Raw genomic sequence first — 17,734 nt, 5'->3', positions numbered from 1 at the left:
AAATACCCTCAAAAACCAATCCATCAATAACCATCCGAGTTCCATCCCATCCAAATCAAACCAATTAAACAAACAAACCCCAATCCCGAATCTCCAACTGACCCACCAACGCACTCACAGTCTCCTCCGCAACATTCTCCTCCCTCGACAATCCCCGCGCATCCCCATTCTTATCAAACTCCTCATGAGGCACATTGAAAAACACCAACAAATCCGTCTCCTGCGCCTCTAACCGCACCATCAAATAATGGCACGTCACCTTAGCGACCGGCGGCGCCCCAGACGTCCCATTCAGCGCCGCCCCAGCCACAGCCGCGTCCGTAATAGCCTCAGTAGTCCCATTAACAGCAGCATGAACCCGCCCACCCCGTCGACGCGAAGTACTCAAGAACTGGACAACGCCCTTGTACGCGCTGAGCGATGAACCGGGTGGCGCGGACGCGGCAAGGCGAGTCGGGTTCACGCGCGTGGGCGGAGTGACGATTTGCATTGCGTCGCCTTCGTCGCATAGATCATTTAGGTGGTGCAGGGCGGCGGCTTGGTCGATTGTTTCGGGGCTGGCGATGGCTGCGGTGCCGCTGTTGGCGGTCAGGTTTGGGTGTTGGTGGCTGAAGGTGGTGAAGGTGCTGAGTGCTTCTTCCTGGGATACGCGTTGGTTGATTTCGATGATGAAGGTTGAGAGTGTTTCTGGGGAGAGGAAGAGCTCTTGGTGGTCAGGAATTTCACGGAGGTCACTATCGTGGAGTTAGTATGTTGATTTTGAAAATCTCTCTGTCTTTTTGGGGCTGTGGAAGGCAGTGAGTTGGAATGGGAGGCCGGGTCAAGTAGAATGACTGGGAAAGTCCAAATCTTGGGTATATGATGTAGAGAACCAAGAAATATATGGTGAAGGGAATACAGGGCCATGTTAAACATTGGAGATGGATATACTGACCTTCCATCAATCCAGCGCTGCGGCACAACCCCGCGGATCGCCCCGCCGAAAAAGTCCTGCTCGGCAACTTGAGCCATGACTGAACAGAGCTTCTCTAGAAAGCAAGAGCAAGTATCTAGCCTATTGATCGTCCTCGGCAGGTCGTCGTTCAGGATATTGATCCGGTCTCAATGAGCCACCTCAAGAGGGTAATTGCAAAGCTCTTCGATTTAGAAGTTTGATGCCAAGCTTCTGCGTGACTTTCCGAGCTTAATTTTCCTTGCGGACTTCTCCGGTTGGCGAATGCTGGATCAACTTGTCAAGGAATTGAATAGCGCACAGAGTGATTTGGGAATATCAAAGGTCGATCAGCTTCAGAGGGATTTCGACTCTGATTTTATGTCGACAGGAGTGTGAGGCAGCAACTCGCGGGAGTCAGTCGTCCGCCCAATGACGTGGTTGTTTGGCTGGCGGTAGAGCGGTTGACTCAATTCTGAGCCTCTCAGTTATCAATTATGGTCCCCACTACAAAATACTCGGTACTACAGTAGTACTACACCTACCCCAGATTTAATTCAAGTCCTGGGTGTTTATATATGAAGTTGTAATTTATCGCTTTTAATATGGTGTTTTGGGGTATTCTACTTCATAGTATGGGTTGACTAAAATTTCTAAAATTTTACCTGGTGATGTCCTACTGCCTTTTGCTACCCTATGGTACTATACTAATTCCATTTTAGGTGACAGTATTGTGCATTTATAGTCACAGATACAGCTAATGAAGGAGTTTGCTCTCTGTGTCCAGTCTACAAGGAAATATCTCTAGCGGTTTCGCTATTCAGGGAGCCTAGTAGCTTACACAAACGCCCCTTACCTTGCTACTTCAATCTTAGCCTCTCCCACTTATTACCGACTGCGAAGAAAACCGCGACGCCGGCGTAGGCTGTGGTAATTAAAAAGACAGCGCGCAGACAATAGAGATAGGCCTGCATGATGCCTGGGACAGCATCAGCGGGGAAAATATGGCGGATCTCAGTAGCACCTGTGGCGATAACGCTCAGCGGGTCGACACTAGGTGCCGTGGAGGGCAGCTTCGATAAGAGGATGTTACTCAGCACGGATTGACCAGCCCCTAGGGAAGTCGATGAGCCGACACAGAAGGAAACTGGAGGTTAGGGCAAGTAATTAGTTAGATTGACACGGCCAGAGTGTGCAGGGCTTGGCCTTGGCCTGAGCCGCGATGATGGCCAGCGGCAGGCCAGACCCGTAGGTGAGCCCGGCCAGGATTTGATAGCACACCCACGCGGCAGTTGGGGACGTCGTACTTAGGGTGTAGATAAGGCCGGAGCCGATGCAGCCGCCAGCACTTGCCCACAGCATGAGTGGGACATAATGGCCATAGACCGAGACGAGGATGCCCGCGAGCCCGGAGCCTATCCCGCAGCTAATGAGTAGTGGGAGATTGTGGACACCAGCCTCGGAGGGCGAGACACCCACGACGACCTGGAAGTAGATTGGGACGTAATAGAGTAGGAGATAAAAAGCTCCCTCGTGGAAGAAGCCGTATGCCATGCTCACAGCGATGACACGCTGTCTGAGAAGACGCGACATAAAGAGGGCATGGTCACCCTGGAGGTACTCTGAGATTACAAAGGCTATTGCAGCAACGAGGCACGCGACGAGCAAGCCAATGACCTCAGCTGAGTTCCATGCCTTGTAGATACCGGCTACCTCGAGGGCACGGGTGAAGAAGATAAGAGAGCCAAGGACGAGCACGATACCAATTGGATCCATATGCGACAATTTCTCCTTCAGCGGAATCTTGGCTTGACGGGTGGATTTGGGGGGTTTGAACAGCAGGAAGACAATGAAAGCAGCGGTGCCGCCAATTGGCAGGTTGATATAGAAGCACCAGCGCCAAGTCGTCCTCTGCGTGAAGACACCGCCTAAGATAGGACCGAGGACGTTAGCAACGCTATAAACGGTGGTGATGAAGCCGGTGAAAATAGGCCGAAGCTGTGGGCGCACAACGACTCCTAGGATGGCGTATCCGCCAGAAGCGATGCCTGCGCCTCCTGCACCCATGATAGCTCGCCCAATAATGAGGATGGTGCTGTTAGGCGCAACACCTACATGATGCAAGCTAGTCAGTTTCGGGGACGTGGTCCATGTGGATTCAGCGTTTGATTGCCTACCTGCAAGCAGTGAGCCCAAGTCAAATATGAAAACGGCGACCAAGAAGGTAAACTTGATCGAGAAGAAAGGATATACCTTGCCTCTGTGAATTTTGAGTTAGGACAACTTGTGTAGGAGGTGCAAACAACTCAATGTGTGAAGAGAAAGAAATGGGTAATTACCAGAAGGGCTGGAAGCAAGCCAGCGCAATAAAGAAGGCCGAAGCGTACCAACCAACGAGGTTGATGCCTTTGAAGTCATCAGTGATGCGAGGGATGGCAGTCGCAATGATAGTCTATTGCGACCAAAATAATAAGAAACGTAAGCACGAGGCGAGTGAAAGAGGGAATGAGCTATCTTTTACCAAATCTAAACCGACCTGGAACATTGGCGTTAGCATTTGCTAGTTACAATTAAGAGCGACGGTTCATACCAAAAAGAGGCCCAGAGCAACACCAATAGAGACGCAAGCTGCCCCGAAGGCGCTGGGATATTCGACAGTATCACTATCACAGGGAGGTGTTTCCCCATTGCAACTACATGGAAGATTAACCGTGGTCTCTGACTTGGACTCCATATCGGCACAGGAGAGGAATAAAAAGAGCAAAGGAAGCGAATGAGAAGGGGGGTGTGAGGAATTAGAAGGAATAGATACTAGAAACAGAGAAAAATTAAGGCATTTTCGATGCGTTATTCGTAATAGAGATGACTATCTCCCAATACACGGAGATAGTGACATGTGGAGTTGCTTGTTATGGGTAGGGCATGGGTGTATATAGGCTCCCAGAATAGGCACAATTAATATGGTCAAGGGTTATTGACCTGTCAGAATCTGTTCTTAGTATTCTAGGCCCTAATCAGCCTAGCGAATGTGAATCATCGGAGCGGACGGACAATACTTAGTCTGAGCCGGTGTTGATATTTGTTCACTGAGCCTAAGCCTGAACATACACGAAGACCGTTAGTCTTACTCTGGGTAACTTCTCTCTATATTGCGCACGCGTACCGGAACACATACTCAACTAAATCCTGTCTCTACGGGCTTACTAGTGCAGTGTAGCAACCGATATTTTAAGCCTGGAGAGTGGTCTGAGCTACCTCAAAACACTAGCGTCCCCGCCTGGGTAGGGGGCCAGGCAGCAATGCGTAGACTGATAGAGGCCTTCCAGGGAAGTATTAAAGTTAGGGTAAGCTAACATAGCGAGGAAGAGGAGGGTGAAAGAATGTGGAGCTTGTATGCTCGTTGTGTGTTTGGCATACATTCTACCTCTGGTATGTCCCGGGCGCTATACATGGACTACTATGCCAGCTTCAGTTCATGAACAAGCACTAATATTCCAGGTGTTGATGAACCACAATTTATTAGATAGGTAGACCCCATCTGTATATTCTCATACGTCCCACCTCGTAGCATAAACAAGCCCGTGTTTCGTATAGGATCACCAGTAGAATCGATACCCTTGTCCCCGCTTATCTGTATGGACAACCTCCCTCTCCAACTCCGCGTTGTCGGCTAACTTTCTCGCGAAAATGCGATTCGCCCACTGGAAGACAATTGTCTGCAAGATTACACCAGCAAGCCAGACGGCGCCTAGGGAGATACAGATTATCCAGGCCTTGCGGTAAAGGGGAGCGTCGCTCTTTTAACATGTTAGCTGATTGTAAGGGCGTCTGAGGGAGGCTAGGTTAAACCAGGGGAGGGCTTACCGCGCGGAATACCTGGTTTCCGTATGTACCGCCTAAGTTTGAGCATCCAACTAAGGGAATTCTCCGTTAATTTGGTTTCTTGGTGCTGATAAAGGATAGAGACTGTAGATGAGTGACCCTTACTATACACCGCATACGCCACCGCACGCTTCTGAGGCGTCTTGAAATTCAGCGAGAGCCAGGTCACGTTGATTGGCTGCCAGCCTCTGTGTCACATGGATATAGGTGTTAGTTCATTTTCCCAACAGGTTATCCGCAAGGGGAGGAAGGAGGATACTCACGGTGCCGCCTGAGTAACGACATACGCCGCGTAAAACGACCACGACGACTTATTCGTAACCGGTAGATGCTGCAATAGCCCACGCTGTCAGTCGCCAGTCCCCCACTTCATGCATGATCAGACACCCAAAATTGACATGAAATGAAGCTTACATAAAGCGCAATAAGCCCCGTAAGCGTCCAACCGGCGGCAAAAATAATCCCGTACCCGAAACGACTATACCGATCGACGAAGCCTGAGAGGATGATACCGAAGAATGCACCCAACAGACTCCCAGGGGCATTAAGGAGGTTCGCGCGGATACTGCTGAAGCCGAGGGACTTGATGATTGTTGCACCCCAGGTGCTTAGCCCGTTGACGGATTGCAGGCCTGTTAGGCAGACGACTAGGTAGGGCCATGTGGACCAGGAGAGGAGGACGTCGGTTCTGTGACACAACGTTAGTGGATTGGCTGGCAGCTAAATTGAGGGCGAGGGAAACCCACATGTCCTTCCAGGTGATTTTCAATGTCAGTCCGGCTACTTGGTTCTTTTCCGCGATGCGTGTTTGGCGCGCGACGAGGATGTCGGCTTCGCGCTCGGTGAGCCAGCCAGGTATGCGAATGAGGCCGCCGAAGAGATGCCCTGTGTGGTGGGGGGACTTGGGGATGACGGAGAAAGCAAGGACACCAGTGGCTGTATTCTGCCTTAGCTTTGTGCTAGGATTTCAAGTTTCTCAAGTTTCATCATTGACTTACCTATAGTAGAAACACCACAGATGATAAAGATCCTACGCTCCAGTGAGTAAAAGCACTAAAAAGATAAAGGTAAAACAAAAAAAGAAACTCACCACTGCCACCCCTTCAAACCCCCCTTAAGATGTAATTCCAGTGCCCCCGCCGAAATCAGCGAGCCAAACGCCGCAGAAATTGATGGTCCGAGAAAGTAGATCGCAGTCCGCTGCGTAAGCTCGTTGGGCAGGTACCACCTAGACAACGTATACAGACCACCTGGAATAAACCCGCTTTCTCCGACGCCCAGGATCAGTCGCGCGACGTACCACCCGCCGGCATTAGTAACTTGACTCTGGAGTACTTCGATCACGCCCCAGGTTATGACCTGGGCGGGGATCCAGTAGTGGGGGCCGATGCGGTGGAGGACAATCTGGGAGATATTAGATAAGACAAAAGCATAAGAAGCCGGTGACTTACGTTGGAAGGAATTTCGAGCAGGACGATGCCGAGCCACAGGAGCGAGACGCCAGTATTAGCTTGATCACGAGTCATGTTTGTATCGGAGAGGAAGGTCGATGTGAGGACGCCAGATACATTGGTGCGATCAATGGCCATCCAAGTGAACATCAACTGTGAGAAGTTAGCAGGAAAAGTGTAGAAATGGACGAAGCTGAGATGAGACAAACAGAGAAGATAGGCAGAAACAGAAGATCGACTTTTCTGACTATGTGGACTTCCTCTTCTTTTCTCCAAGTGACGAGGATTTGTTCGCCATTTTTGCGGATGTGTTGAGAGAGAGTACCCTCTTCTTCTTCATCGTTCTGCTCGCTATTAGGAGGCGCTGTAATTCCAGGATAAAGCTGATCGACTTTGAAGTCGACAACACTTTTTTCGGCCATTTCGGTAGAGTGGTCAATGGTACCTTGCTGGAACTGGAGAGATGGTAGTCAACCAACGGTCCTTGTTAAAGCGCGACGAGGTTTTAACATCAAGTGCTTGACTCGTAACCCCAAAATTTCTGGACCATTGGAGACGACGTCGACATCTTAAATAAAAGGAACGGTCCTGTGGAACTGGAGTTGTTTAACTAAAAATGCACGATAAAAATACGCTAAATGACTTGGCCAACACGGCGACAAGGGCAGCTCGTTGGGGTCGGATATTATCTTATGCCCAGATTATGTCGTGACTGGCGCGGGAAGTATTCCAAAGCCGAGTCCCGAGCTTTTGATGCAGCAAGTTAGTTTGTAATAAGGCTGGCTTTTGATTGAGGGATTGAGTCTGGCTTAGTCGCAAGACTCGATGCACATCCAGCGAGGCGCCGCAAGCCCTAACCCAATGTTGAGGAAAACCATAACACACATAATTAATATACTCTCTAATATGACTTGCTTCCAATATACTCGGATAGAATGCGTATTTATAATCTGTTGCATCCGTTTTTAAGTGCCCTCTCAGATTATCTCCAACTCCGTTGACGCCATACTTGACCAAATATACGCGACGCCCAAGTTCGCTACGACGGCACAATTTACCGACGAGTTGTGGAGTTGCAAATATAAGTAACGGCTGATACAAGATAGAAGTTCTAGTTTTGTCGCCGGATTGAATACAGACAGACACATCCTCAAAGCCAAAGCACGATGCCTTCCACAGTCCAGCCTTCTCAGGCATACCCGGCCTATTTCATCGGTCATGCCGGGGTCGGATTACTGTTCAATGAGTCTTCTAACAACAAAACTGTCCAAGATAACTTGAGATATATTGGGAAGGAGATTCTATCCCTTTCTCCGCGACCCAAGGCGCTTATTGTCTTCAGTGGCCATTTCGAAGCGGGTGAAATTCATGGGCCGGGGGTTATTGAAGGTGAGAACGGGTTGTCTATAAATCTATCCTGCCAAGAAAGAACACACTCATGCAGGGTATTTGAGCACAAACACTGATTCGGAAAAATTAGTAAACGTCAAACGCAATACATACATCCAAGTAAGCGTCTTTTAACCCTATCCCGCCCCTTCACCATAAAAGCCATCATCTAACGAATACCAAAGCACGACTTCGTCAATGACTTCCACGACACCCGCACATCAGTCTACGAATACGACTGGCCACACCACGACGCCCCAGATCTCGCAGTGCAAGTCTGGTCGCATCTCGTCAAAGCCGGGATCAAAGCAAAGCGCGTCGAGCGCGGCGTCGATCATGGTGTTTGGGTCCCCTTTAAAGTTATGTTTCCCGAGGAGACTCCACTAGATATTCCTGTCGTTCAGGTTTCGACGTTTCATGGGTATGATCTGGCGAGTCAGATTCGGTTAGGGGAGGTTGTAGGGGCATTGCGGTATGTTGTATTCGAGCATGGTCCTTTCCTGTAATGTGATGTTGATAGATTAATGATAGTCATGAGGGGTATGTGATCCTCGGCTCAGGTATGGCTGTCCACTCTTTTGCCTCAATCGATGAAATCAGGAGTGCACTGAGCGAGGAGAAGCGTGAAGCCACGTCGGCTAAGGTCCTCGCCGAGTCAAGAGCATTCGACACGCATCTACGAGAGGCAGTGACGAAAAGAGCCGCAAAGGAAAGACGCGAGGGGCTCTTGAAGCTCACGGAGCTCTATGAGTTCAAGCGATCTCATCCAACTGTCGAGGTGCGTACCGTTTATCTATCAAGCGCCACCATATACTGTTTGTTACTGGATCAGCAACTAATGAGTTGAGCCTCTAGCATTTCACGCCCCTCTTGGTTGCCGCCGGGGCGGCGGGTGATGCAGAGGTTGAACCCCTCGGCGTGGATATCGTGGAACCGGGGATGTCATATTTGAATCTACGCTTTGCTTGACTGGAGCTCAGTGCAGTGTGGATTGGCTTCTATCCAACGGGTGCGGGGTTTGGATTGTCTAAATAACGGATACTGTATTACTTGTTGATCAGAGCCCCGCCTCATAGATTCCTGAAGACGTTTCGTTTCAATCATGCTGGGTTGGCAGTGATAAATATCCACGACTTCAAATGTTACGAAAAGTATAGCGTTAGAGGTAACTACAAGTGGATTTATTCTTATGGACAGTAAACTTCGAGTGTGCATATATGGCTAAAGAGACCTTCGTAATTAGCTCGGAAAGCAAGAATTACAGATGTTGCTAGAAACACTATATTCGTATCTAGACCGCAATTTACAGGCATGATGATACCGTAGAGTCACTGATGTAGGCGCGGGGTATTCTCGAAGTAATGACCGAGCGATGCTCGCAGAATGTCAGATTATCTGCTGTCTACACCTTGATATATTTGGCCAAACCATTGTTTGCACATTGCAAGGAGATTAGGTCACCAGATGGACCTGGTTCCGCAAGACTGAACAACTAGCTAGTGTTCAGCAATGCAGAAGAGCAGGGTTGAAAAGCAAGTACACTTTGACTACGCAGACTATCAATAAGATGACACCAAAAAGCTCAGACACTAACCGAGATTGAAAAGGTGCTCAATATATAAAGAATCTAGTTTATGGCGTACTACCTACTATCATCAGGGGTAGACATATAGGGACTGAGGGCCTTTCTTAAGATATCGGTCGAGAGTGGCTTGCCAAGGGTGACAAGGAAAGTATGAGCTGAATATATCTTAAAAGGCGTAGATAATTAGTAGGCAATAGTCCACTAACGACATACATAGCTAATTAGTGCGGATAGATTAACCATATCCACAAGTGCTGAGCACACTGGCCGAGGTTCCACTCTTCCCCAGCGGCCGAATCTACCTAATCTACCTCGGCTTCGTCACAGTCCGCTGAACACTGACTATGTTCAGCGGTCATACAATGAACCTAGCAGACAAACGCAATGCAACCGAAAGTAGCACCGCCCACAAACTCAGATGGCCAGTAGGAAATAGTGCACCAATGACCAGCATAGTTAATCAGTGCAGATAGATTGACGTACCTTCTCGAGTGCTGAACGCTCGTCTCCTGTTCGAGTTCCAGATTGGGGCTAAGGCTTGGTAGGATCCTGGTTTAGGTTAATCCACTGGGAAACGAGATCTCTAACTCGCGTAGCTGGAAAATGGCTACGTGCATGGCAGAAAGTTTAAGCCCTCTATTATTGAGCCATCGTGCCCTAGTTGGTAATTTTTTGAGGGAGGAAAGAGATTGGATGGTTGGATACCTCAAAAAGCAGGGGCATGGTGAAAATGAGGTCCATCAAAAAGTAGGTCAGAAGATAAACTGGACTGTGGGGTAAAGCGCTCTTTTGGGTGTGGGCTGAGCATCGACTGGGTGCTCAATAGATGTCTCCGATGAATATCTGAGTAATCAGTGATGGCCAAGGGCAGCTCAGTGAGTCTGATTCCCGGACTGGAATATACTCAAGTCTGACTTGGAGCGCCCTCATAAAAGCGGCGGCAGCTAAAATAGGAAAGCCTCACATGGCATAGGAAAAATGGTACGTATAGCCGCCTATGTATAAAAGCGGCGGGAGCTTAGATAGGAAAGCCTCACCCGCCAGAAATCATCCGGTCTATAGCTGCATACACCCAACCTTTTACCTAGCAAAACATACACTTTAGGAAGCATAGGATCCCAATAGGGATACCATTAATCTGATTTCAAAGATTATGCAACCATAAGACTAAAAATGGCATATGAGCCCAAACCATAATCGACCTGAACTTTCGCATCATTCAATCGAAGAGTTCCTCCACATAGGGGTCTAACTCGATCAGGCGGAACTGGTAGCCCCATTTCTCGCGGAATTCCTTCCGCCGGTACGCATAACTGGTCACCAGGGAGAAACTGACCAATTCCACACACCAGCCGCGCTGAAGAGCGCGCTCAACCATACGCATAAAACCACCAGAGTATTCAGCGATCGCGGCATCGCCGGTCGCCAGGACAATCGTCGACGGTTCGTCGGTATCCACAATGCTCTCCAGCATCTTCAGGTGCAGAATTTCGTCCACGCCTTGTTCAACCCATCGCTCCCCAGCCGTGCCGGCCGTTTCAGGTCCGGATGTGGGGTTGTTTGAAAACCCGTGGGCCTTGCGGAACTTAGAGGGGCGTGGTTTCGTGTGCTTAGCTTTGTGCACACGATCCAAAATGTTGGCTTCATAACCGAGTTCTTCTGCCTCGGTGATAGAAGGCAGTCGATCCGAACCCACCAAGACTCTCTTGGCAGCTGGACGGCCTCGTTCCATAATCAAAGAGAAGTTGGCAAAGGACATGTGTAGACGACGAATCCGGGTGGTGACAGGGATCTTCCGCGAGACTTTCACCGAATCGTGGAAACCCACCATAATCTAGAGAGAATTGTCAGCTTCGGTAGTGAATGGCAGTTAAGCACAGGAAAGAAACATACATTGGACATGTCAACGAAGACATGGATTGGACGGGGTTCAACACTTTTCTTGGACAACACTTGCGATGCAAGCTGAGCGTACTCAGGGAAATCCCGGAGAAGCATTGTCACCAAACCGAATCGGCGCTCCGATGCAGTTTCGTAAGCAGCGGGAAGGACTTGGATCCCGGCGGAGGTGATAATGATGTTTTGAGCGGTATTCGAGGTTGTGTTCGAGGCGAAACCCCAGTCAGCCTCGTCGTAGGATGATGGCGGAGTGTCCTCGTGGTGGCCTCGTTCATCGCGACTGCCCACCTGGGTTGGAACGAATAGTAGGACTCCAGACTTCTTGGTGATGGGCTGATCAAACACAACAGCACTCGAGTCGGAGTACACGCCGGTGCTACTTTCTGAAAGAATTGGTTCGGGGTTGAGATGAGACTTAGTGACCTTGCCATTATCCTTGGTCCTGTTGTTGACATTGGAAATTTCTGTTGGCTTGGAAGGATGGCCAATCGCCCTTGGTAGAGTCTGGGGAGACGATGTAGCTGTAACATCGTTCTCGATAGGATGGCCGCCGGCAGCGCGCTTTAAGATTGAGATGGGTTGTTGAGAGGGGGTTGGTGGATTACGAGAAGATCGGTTGAGGTCCTTCTCTTTGGTAACAGAAGGTGTCGAAAGCTTTACTACCGGGACAGACTTGCGAGGGATTGAGATTGTCCCTTTGGCGTGTTCATCATGGACAGGTTGCCTCAGAATCGTGAGAGCCGAGTGTCGATCGAGTGAAGGCAGCGGGGACTCTGCAGGCATAAAATCATTATTCGGAGATGGTGAGTCCTTGTTCAGAAGGTCCCAGATCAAGCCAAAATCCCCGAGTTTTGGGTAGCTTCGCTGACGTTTGATCTCATCGGGCCGACTGTTGGCACTGGGGGTGAGGCCATGGTTTGAGTGTCCGTCACTGGACGGAGAACAGTAGCGATTGATCTCTTGAGCAAATCGGGCATTAAAACCGTAGGTGGGAGACTTGAGAATGTCAAACACCTGGGTAAAGTCCCAATTTGAGGCGGACTCGGTGGTCCCCGTTGCGAGCATTGGTAGGGTTGGCGGTGGATTCAGATTAGATTGGAGGTTGGAGGCGGTGAGTTGAGAAGAGAAGGAAAAGTGTGGAGGATTGTGAAGAAGTCACGATGTGAGCGACCAAAATCCAAGCTAAATTGCATTTCGCAAAGATGTAAGAAGCAGAGTGCGAACACACATGTTGTGAGTCAGGTAGAAAGCATTCTGGGCAGCAGATGGGATTGCGGAGATGCGGTGGCGTTGGGTTGGATCGGGGAAAATACTGCATCTGGTGACCGCCTGCTTGTTTCATGCGGACGGAGCTAGTCCATATCGGGAAAGATACCTTTGATGACTCATCAATATGATGTTGTCAGCCATTCAGTCATGTGACTCTGCTTCAATGACTAAGAAATCTTGGCATTTCCAGACGGCTCTAGTCAGCTTGGCATCGCAGTCATTCCAACGTCATGGCCAATATCAACCAGCTTCGGATCCGGGCAGGCTGACAACACGACAACACGTCATGTTGCGGTACTCCCCAGACTCTACTTTGATTCGGTGGTACAGCGATCCACGATTCATGCTTGTTCTTACTTTCGACATCCAGCCAAGGTAGTCCAGGTAGTATGAGCACACTGTAGATCAAACAAACTTGTTATATCCGCAAACAACAGCACGACGTCATGTTGTTTTGTCATTTTGTTTGGTGTCACATGGAAAACATGGGAACCATCTGTGTATATAAACCTCCTAGTTGTCAAGCAAATCTTTCTTTCCTCCATCAACTCTTCCACTTCTACAACCTCAACTCTTCATCAACTTTCAAGATCTAAACCATCCATCAACCATCAATCATCATGTCTGACGCCGGCCGCAAGGATTTCTCCACCAGTACGTGATGAACTTCAAGTGTCTCTGGCCAACTCCTGGATACTAATCTTTTTTTTCTCCAACAGAGGCTAAGGAGGAGATCACTCCTGACTCCAGCAAGTCCACCCAGGACAAGGTCAAGGAGACCTTCACCGATACCACCGACCGTGTCGCTCGCGGCTTCCAGACCGACGACAGCAAGAGCACCACCCAGCAGGCCTTCGACAAGAGCCAGCGTACCCACGACAATGAGGCTCACGGTGGCGCCACCAGCTCCATGTAAGAAAAACCCCTCCCGGCCAAAGGAGTTGTCCTTCAGGCAAATCATCCAGCAACCAACAACAGGCTAACACATTTCTTGACAGTGGTGACAAGGTCAAGGGTGCCCTCGGCATGAACAACTAAGGTGTTTGCCATGCACCCTCCACGAGTTGACCCAGTCTGGGCTTCTCGGCAACTTTGCTGAATTTGCTGTTTTCATGACTCAAGGATGAGTCCCGGACGATACCTTTGCTTTTGCTGTCTTATGACATTACGAACTTGAAATGCAGATCACTGCTACATATTTATTGTCCATGAAACATCGTAGGATTGCTCAAGTTGTAGTTGAATATCGTAGTTCATCGACGCTCGACAAGATTTTCAAACATTGTATCTCGCTGTCGCGTGAGCTGGCCTAACTCGCGCTCTAGTTCTCTGTATCGTGCTCGAGCTCCTGGCACATCCTTGGGTAGATCATGGAAAGCTTTCACACGACCTTCGAAAGACCTAACAATCTCCCGTAACCGGATGACATGCTCTTCTTCCACCATGAGCTCGTCAATGGTAGGACCGCGTGGCTGATTCCGCTCGAGTGATGCAATGCGGTCCTGATATTCCCCAACTTTCGTACTGAGCACCTTCGTGCCGCGCACCCACTCCGACGTCAAGCTCTGAGTATCTGCTGGTGTCTCGTATGCTTTGTCAGACCTGAGCTCTTCTAGGTCTTCCTGCAGCCGGACGAGCTCCTTCTGGAGGTATCGATGCAGCATATCCACCTTTGCCATTTGGTCTTGCACATCGAACTCTTCTGCTGTGAGCTCGACAATTGACTGGCTCAGATCCTCGGGCGTAGGGTTCAAGGTGTCACCAAGGGTAACTGCTGTATCGGTAAGATCGTCTAGAGTGTTTCTGCCTCTTTCGTCAAGGCACATCTCGACTTCGTCCAGAATTTCCTTCTTTTGCCGTTCATGAGGGTCATTTGCTTCGGCTGCTTCACGTAACTTGAAGGTTTGCACGGCTTCTTCATGGGCACGGTGTTGGAGATTCGCTTCCTCGTCTGCAGCATCATTGGCCGCAGCTAATGTCAGGAGAACTTGAAGGGTATTTTCATTGCGCTCGAAATGGGGCACTAATTTGGGTGCATATTGTCGGCTGAGCCAGGAGTTCACGTATGCCCAGTCTTTTGCCTGAATAGCGGCCTGGCGGGCCTTCGTAGGGGAGGCAAGAGAGCCATCATGGAACGAATCCATTGTGCAACCTCTTGTTGAGGGGTCGATTGTTGTTTGGATTAATTAGTGCAGTTCCGATAAGATACGGGGAAGGCGGTCAGACCTTAAGCCATGCCCGCGAAGCTGTCCTTTCTCCCCGCCTGACGAGACCGAGGAGGCATTGCGAGTCAACAATCATGACCAGTTACTTTCCTGCTGGTGCCAGCACTGGCTCGTCGCCAGCGTCATCTCCAATATCCCCGCCGCTGTCTCAACGCTCCACGGCATTGTCTAATCGCCTGAGCTCCGTGCTCTCCGCGTCGTATGCCGACTCCGACATCCGCGATGCCCTGGAAACCTTGAGTGTGCGAGGAATTCACAATACTCCGGAGACAAGGCGTCAGCTGCGCTTAGATGTGCAGAAAGAAGTCGTTGATAGTAATGCGGAGATCGTGAAAGACTTTGGCAATGTAGCGGAGGTAAGAATCTCTCCGCACCGCGTTCGCATCGAAGCCCCCAAAGAAGCTAATGCCTTAGCACAATAGCAATTGAAACGAATCGGAAGCGTTATTTCAGCCCTCAATCAGACATGTGACGAAATGCGGAAACATATCGACCAGGCCAAGCAAGAGACGGCCCCAGTGCTGGAAGAAGCCACCGCATTGATGGACCAGAAGAAGGGCACCGAGACAAAACAACGGTTACTTGATGCTTTCTCGAAGCACTTTTTGGTGCCCGAAGAGGATCTCATGGTTCTTACGGCGGCTGAAGAGCCTATTGATGACCGTTTCTTTGATATACTAGCCCGCGTAAAGCAAGTGCACCACGACTGCGAGCTTCTTCTCGGCGGCGAAAACCAACGATTGGGCCTAGAGGTCATGGAACTGAGCTCTCGATATCTCAACACTGCCTACCAGAAATTATACCGGTGGATCCAAAAGGAGTTCCAATCCCTGAACCTTGAGGATCCTCGGATCAGTAGCTCGATCCGCCGCGCATTGCGGGTGTTGGCAGAGAAGCCGAGCCTGTTCCACAGCTGTCTGGATTTCTTCGCTGAGGCGCGTGATTACGTACTTTCGGATTCGTTCCACTATGCGCTGACAGATGCTATCTCCGGTGCTACTGGAGCCGGCGCCGGAGGCGATCGCAGCGTCAAGCCGATTGAATTTTCGGCGCATGACCCGTTGCGATATGTTGGTGACATGCTTGCATGGGTGCATTCTACGACTGTGTCGGAAAGGGAGGCTTTGGAGGCTCTTTTTGTCGCTGATGGAGAAGAGCTTGCGCGAGGTATTCAGGCCGGATTGAGCAGTGAACCCTGGTCACGTATCGACGAGGACGAAGAGGTTACATTTGATGGCCGGAAGGCTCTTAGCGATCTGGTGAACCGTGATCTCACAGGAGTCTCTCGGTCCCTCCGACAGAGAGTTGAGCTTGTGATTCAGGGGCACGATGACCCTGTGACCTGCTATAAAGTGGTTAACCTCCTTTCCTTCTACCGTACGACGTTTGCCAAACTGGTTGGCCCACAGTCGAACCTGGTCGACTTGATGCAAGCTCTGGAGAAGTTTACCTTTGGTCATTTCGAGACATTGATGCGCGATCAGGCTGGCGCTCTCTCAACCGATCATGCTGCCCTTGCCCCCCCAGATGACTTGTCACCTCCAGAGTTCCTGCTGGACGCTTTGGAGAGCTTATTATCTCTCATGAAATCCCACGAAGCCTCGGTGGGCTCGGACGAGCCGGCTGAAACTGACAGCGAGAATCCGTTTACTCCTGTGCTTCGTGCCGCGTTCGACCCCTTCCTGACGCTGGCTCGTTCATCATCGGATGAACTGAAAGAAACTACTGCGCAGACTATCTACCGCACGAATATTATTCTCGCAGCGCGCGCAACCGTCCAGCCGTTCTCCTTTGCTAGCGCAACACATATCGCACCTCTGTCCACGGCCCTATCTACTCTTCGCACAAACCTTCTCGATGTTCAGCACCAGTTTCTTCTCGAGACGTCAGGGCTACAGACTCTTCTCGAAGCCCTGGAGCCATTTTCCAGGACAGTCAATGATGAAACAGAAACACAGGACGAGCAGTCTGACAAGCCCGATCAACAGAAGCCCCAGCTTGCAGATCTCGCTAGCCTCGCTGCCTTCCAACCTGAGTCTCTGGTTGCATCGAGTCAACAACTGGATGACTTCCTCCCATCTGCTCTCATGGACGCTACCGATAACCTCAAGCGTGTGCAGAGCGCCTCCCTCGTTCAAAGTGTGACTGAGGATGCCGTCGAGGCATTCTGTCGCGATTTCGAGTTTGTCGAAGGCATGATCATTGCTGCTGATGAAGCACGAGGAATGACCCAAGTGACCTTCGGAACGGGAGGTAGTGTCATCAGTGGTCGGAGTGGAAGATCTTCGCGGAGGCCAGGGGCAGGGGAGGATCGTGACGAGGGTGAGGATGATAAAGAGGACCAGTGGAGCTTGCGGTCATTGTTCCCTCGGACCACTGGCGAGATTCGTGTGCTGTTGAGTTGATTCGGTATTGGGCTGGTAGTGTACCTCGACTGAATATAAAATAACCCGAATATTTTGTACATACACCTCTCACTATCTATCATGACCTTTGCTGACTTCCTGCTACCCTAAATTGCGTGTGAAGAAGAGCAGGCACGCTGCATGCCAACAGTATGTCGCAAAATGTTTTCCCTACTATATAGCCAGAATCCCTCAAGCATCTCCAGGAGGTAGTCTTTCCTCACCGGGCCCACCAGGCTGTTGATACCGACTCGCACCCTCTGGCTTCGAACGAAGCAGTCTGTTGCCCTTCACTGCCTCAGGCTTGCCAACATCCTCGAGGTCATATTGAGCTAGACAAGTGCATCCAAAATATCAGCAAGAATTCTACACAGGCTGTTCAGGACAGTGATACTAACAGCGTTTTTCCTGATCAACGCTCATATAGCGAGGCTGAATGCCACTCCAGAACTTAGAATCGTTCTGGCGGACGTCCACATCGGGTTCGCGGGTGTCCTCTTGGCCTTGAGCTTTCGCTTGTTCTTTGGCGGATATGGACATTTTGGAGAGTTTACAACTTGATGATTGCAGGAGGGGTGGTGACAGATCGAGCAATTGCTTGGGAGTTATTCTACGGCCTACGGTTTATATAGGCTCGGATTTGCCGCCGGGCGTCATTGTTACGCTACAGTTACGCTGTACCCGGAGGGCGTTCAGAA

General features: G+C 50.1%; 9 protein-coding genes across 9 annotated transcripts; 3 read left to right on the top strand and 6 right to left on the bottom strand.

Moving 5' to 3' along the window:
• Positions 1–64: 64 nt before the first annotated feature.
• mog1 (Ran GTPase-binding protein MOG1) lies at positions 65–1,011 on the bottom strand (the record flags this gene model as incomplete). The annotated part of the gene is made up of 2 exons (XM_057148089.1): positions 65–734; positions 935–1,011. The coding sequence occupies 2 exons, from the start codon at positions 1,009–1,011 to the stop codon at positions 65–67; spliced, it is 747 nt and encodes a 248-aa protein (XP_057011743.1).
• Positions 1,012–1,791: 780 nt separating this feature from the next.
• N7473_002148 (Major Facilitator Superfamily protein) lies at positions 1,792–3,665 on the bottom strand (the record flags this gene model as incomplete). The annotated part of the gene is made up of 6 exons (XM_057148088.1): positions 1,792–2,045; positions 2,113–3,042; positions 3,109–3,189; positions 3,323–3,383; positions 3,453–3,467; positions 3,522–3,665. 6 exons carry the CDS (start codon positions 3,663–3,665, stop codon positions 1,792–1,794), a joined length of 1,485 nt encoding a protein of 494 aa, XP_057011742.1.
• An 862-nt stretch (positions 3,666–4,527) lies between these two features.
• On the bottom strand, positions 4,528–6,686 carry N7473_002147 (Major facilitator superfamily domain general substrate transporter; the record flags this gene model as incomplete). The annotated part of the gene is made up of 10 exons (XM_057148087.1): positions 4,528–4,728; positions 4,796–4,827; positions 4,919–5,001; positions 5,077–5,159; positions 5,228–5,501; positions 5,560–5,749; positions 5,812–5,843; positions 5,904–6,217; positions 6,265–6,417; positions 6,474–6,686. The coding sequence occupies 10 exons, from the start codon at positions 6,684–6,686 to the stop codon at positions 4,528–4,530; spliced, it is 1,575 nt and encodes a 524-aa protein (XP_057011741.1).
• A 744-nt stretch (positions 6,687–7,430) lies between these two features.
• Positions 7,431–8,622, top strand: N7473_002146 (DODA-type extradiol aromatic ring-opening family dioxygenase; the record flags this gene model as incomplete). The annotated part of the gene is made up of 5 exons (XM_057148086.1): positions 7,431–7,653; positions 7,745–7,773; positions 7,839–8,125; positions 8,185–8,431; positions 8,509–8,622. 5 exons carry the CDS (start codon positions 7,431–7,433, stop codon positions 8,620–8,622), a joined length of 900 nt encoding a protein of 299 aa, XP_057011740.1.
• Positions 8,623–10,310: 1,688 nt separating this feature from the next.
• N7473_002145 (NYN domain-containing protein) lies at positions 10,311–12,387 on the bottom strand. The gene is made up of 2 exons (XM_057148085.1): positions 11,132–12,387; positions 10,311–11,072 (listed from the first exon to the last, which is right to left on the bottom strand). The coding sequence occupies exons 1-2, from the start codon at positions 12,200–12,202 to the stop codon at positions 10,458–10,460; spliced, it is 1,686 nt and encodes a 561-aa protein (XP_057011739.1). The 5' UTR covers positions 12,203–12,387; the 3' UTR covers positions 10,311–10,457.
• Positions 12,388–13,026: 639 nt separating this feature from the next.
• N7473_002144 (heat shock 9/12 family protein) lies at positions 13,027–13,444 on the top strand (the record flags this gene model as incomplete). The annotated part of the gene is made up of 3 exons (XM_057148084.1): positions 13,027–13,060; positions 13,126–13,318; positions 13,405–13,444. 3 exons carry the CDS (start codon positions 13,027–13,029, stop codon positions 13,442–13,444), a joined length of 267 nt encoding a protein of 88 aa, XP_057011738.1.
• Positions 13,445–13,659: 215 nt separating this feature from the next.
• Positions 13,660–14,550, bottom strand: N7473_002143 (uncharacterized protein; the record flags this gene model as incomplete). The annotated part of the gene is made up of 1 exon (XM_057148083.1): positions 13,660–14,550. One exon carries the CDS (start codon positions 14,548–14,550, stop codon positions 13,660–13,662), a length of 891 nt encoding a protein of 296 aa, XP_057011737.1.
• A 155-nt stretch (positions 14,551–14,705) lies between these two features.
• cog6 (Golgi transport complex subunit COG6) lies at positions 14,706–17,036 on the top strand (the record flags this gene model as incomplete). Its single annotated transcript, XM_057148082.1, has 2 exons — positions 14,706–14,987; positions 15,054–17,036. 2 exons carry the CDS (start codon positions 14,706–14,708, stop codon positions 17,034–17,036), a joined length of 2,265 nt encoding a protein of 754 aa, XP_057011736.1.
• Positions 17,037–17,228: 192 nt separating this feature from the next.
• Positions 17,229–17,576, bottom strand: N7473_002141 (uncharacterized protein; the record flags this gene model as incomplete). The annotated part of the gene is made up of 2 exons (XM_057148081.1): positions 17,229–17,368; positions 17,435–17,576. The coding sequence occupies 2 exons, from the start codon at positions 17,574–17,576 to the stop codon at positions 17,229–17,231; spliced, it is 282 nt and encodes a 93-aa protein (XP_057011735.1).
• Between the last annotated feature and the right edge of the window lie 158 nt (positions 17,577–17,734).

This window comes from Penicillium subrubescens (assembly GCF_028828155.1).
Source record: "Penicillium subrubescens strain IBT 31985 chromosome Unknown utg000002l_segment0_segment0, whole genome shotgun sequence".
NCBI classification, from domain to species: Eukaryota; Fungi; Ascomycota; class Eurotiomycetes; order Eurotiales; family Aspergillaceae; genus Penicillium; species Penicillium subrubescens.
This window is presented reverse-complemented; position numbering and strand designations above follow the sequence as displayed.

Bases quoted from the DNA above. Each gene is read 5' to 3' on its own strand.
- N7473_002145 (XM_057148085.1), bottom strand. From the start codon at position 12,202: ATGCTCGCAACGGGGACCACCGAGTCCGCCTCAAATTGGGACTTTACC. The intron at 11,073-11,131 runs GTATGTTTCTTT...AATTCTCTCTAG, and splicing joins TCTTCGTTGACATGTCCAAT to ATTATGGTGGGTTTCCACGA.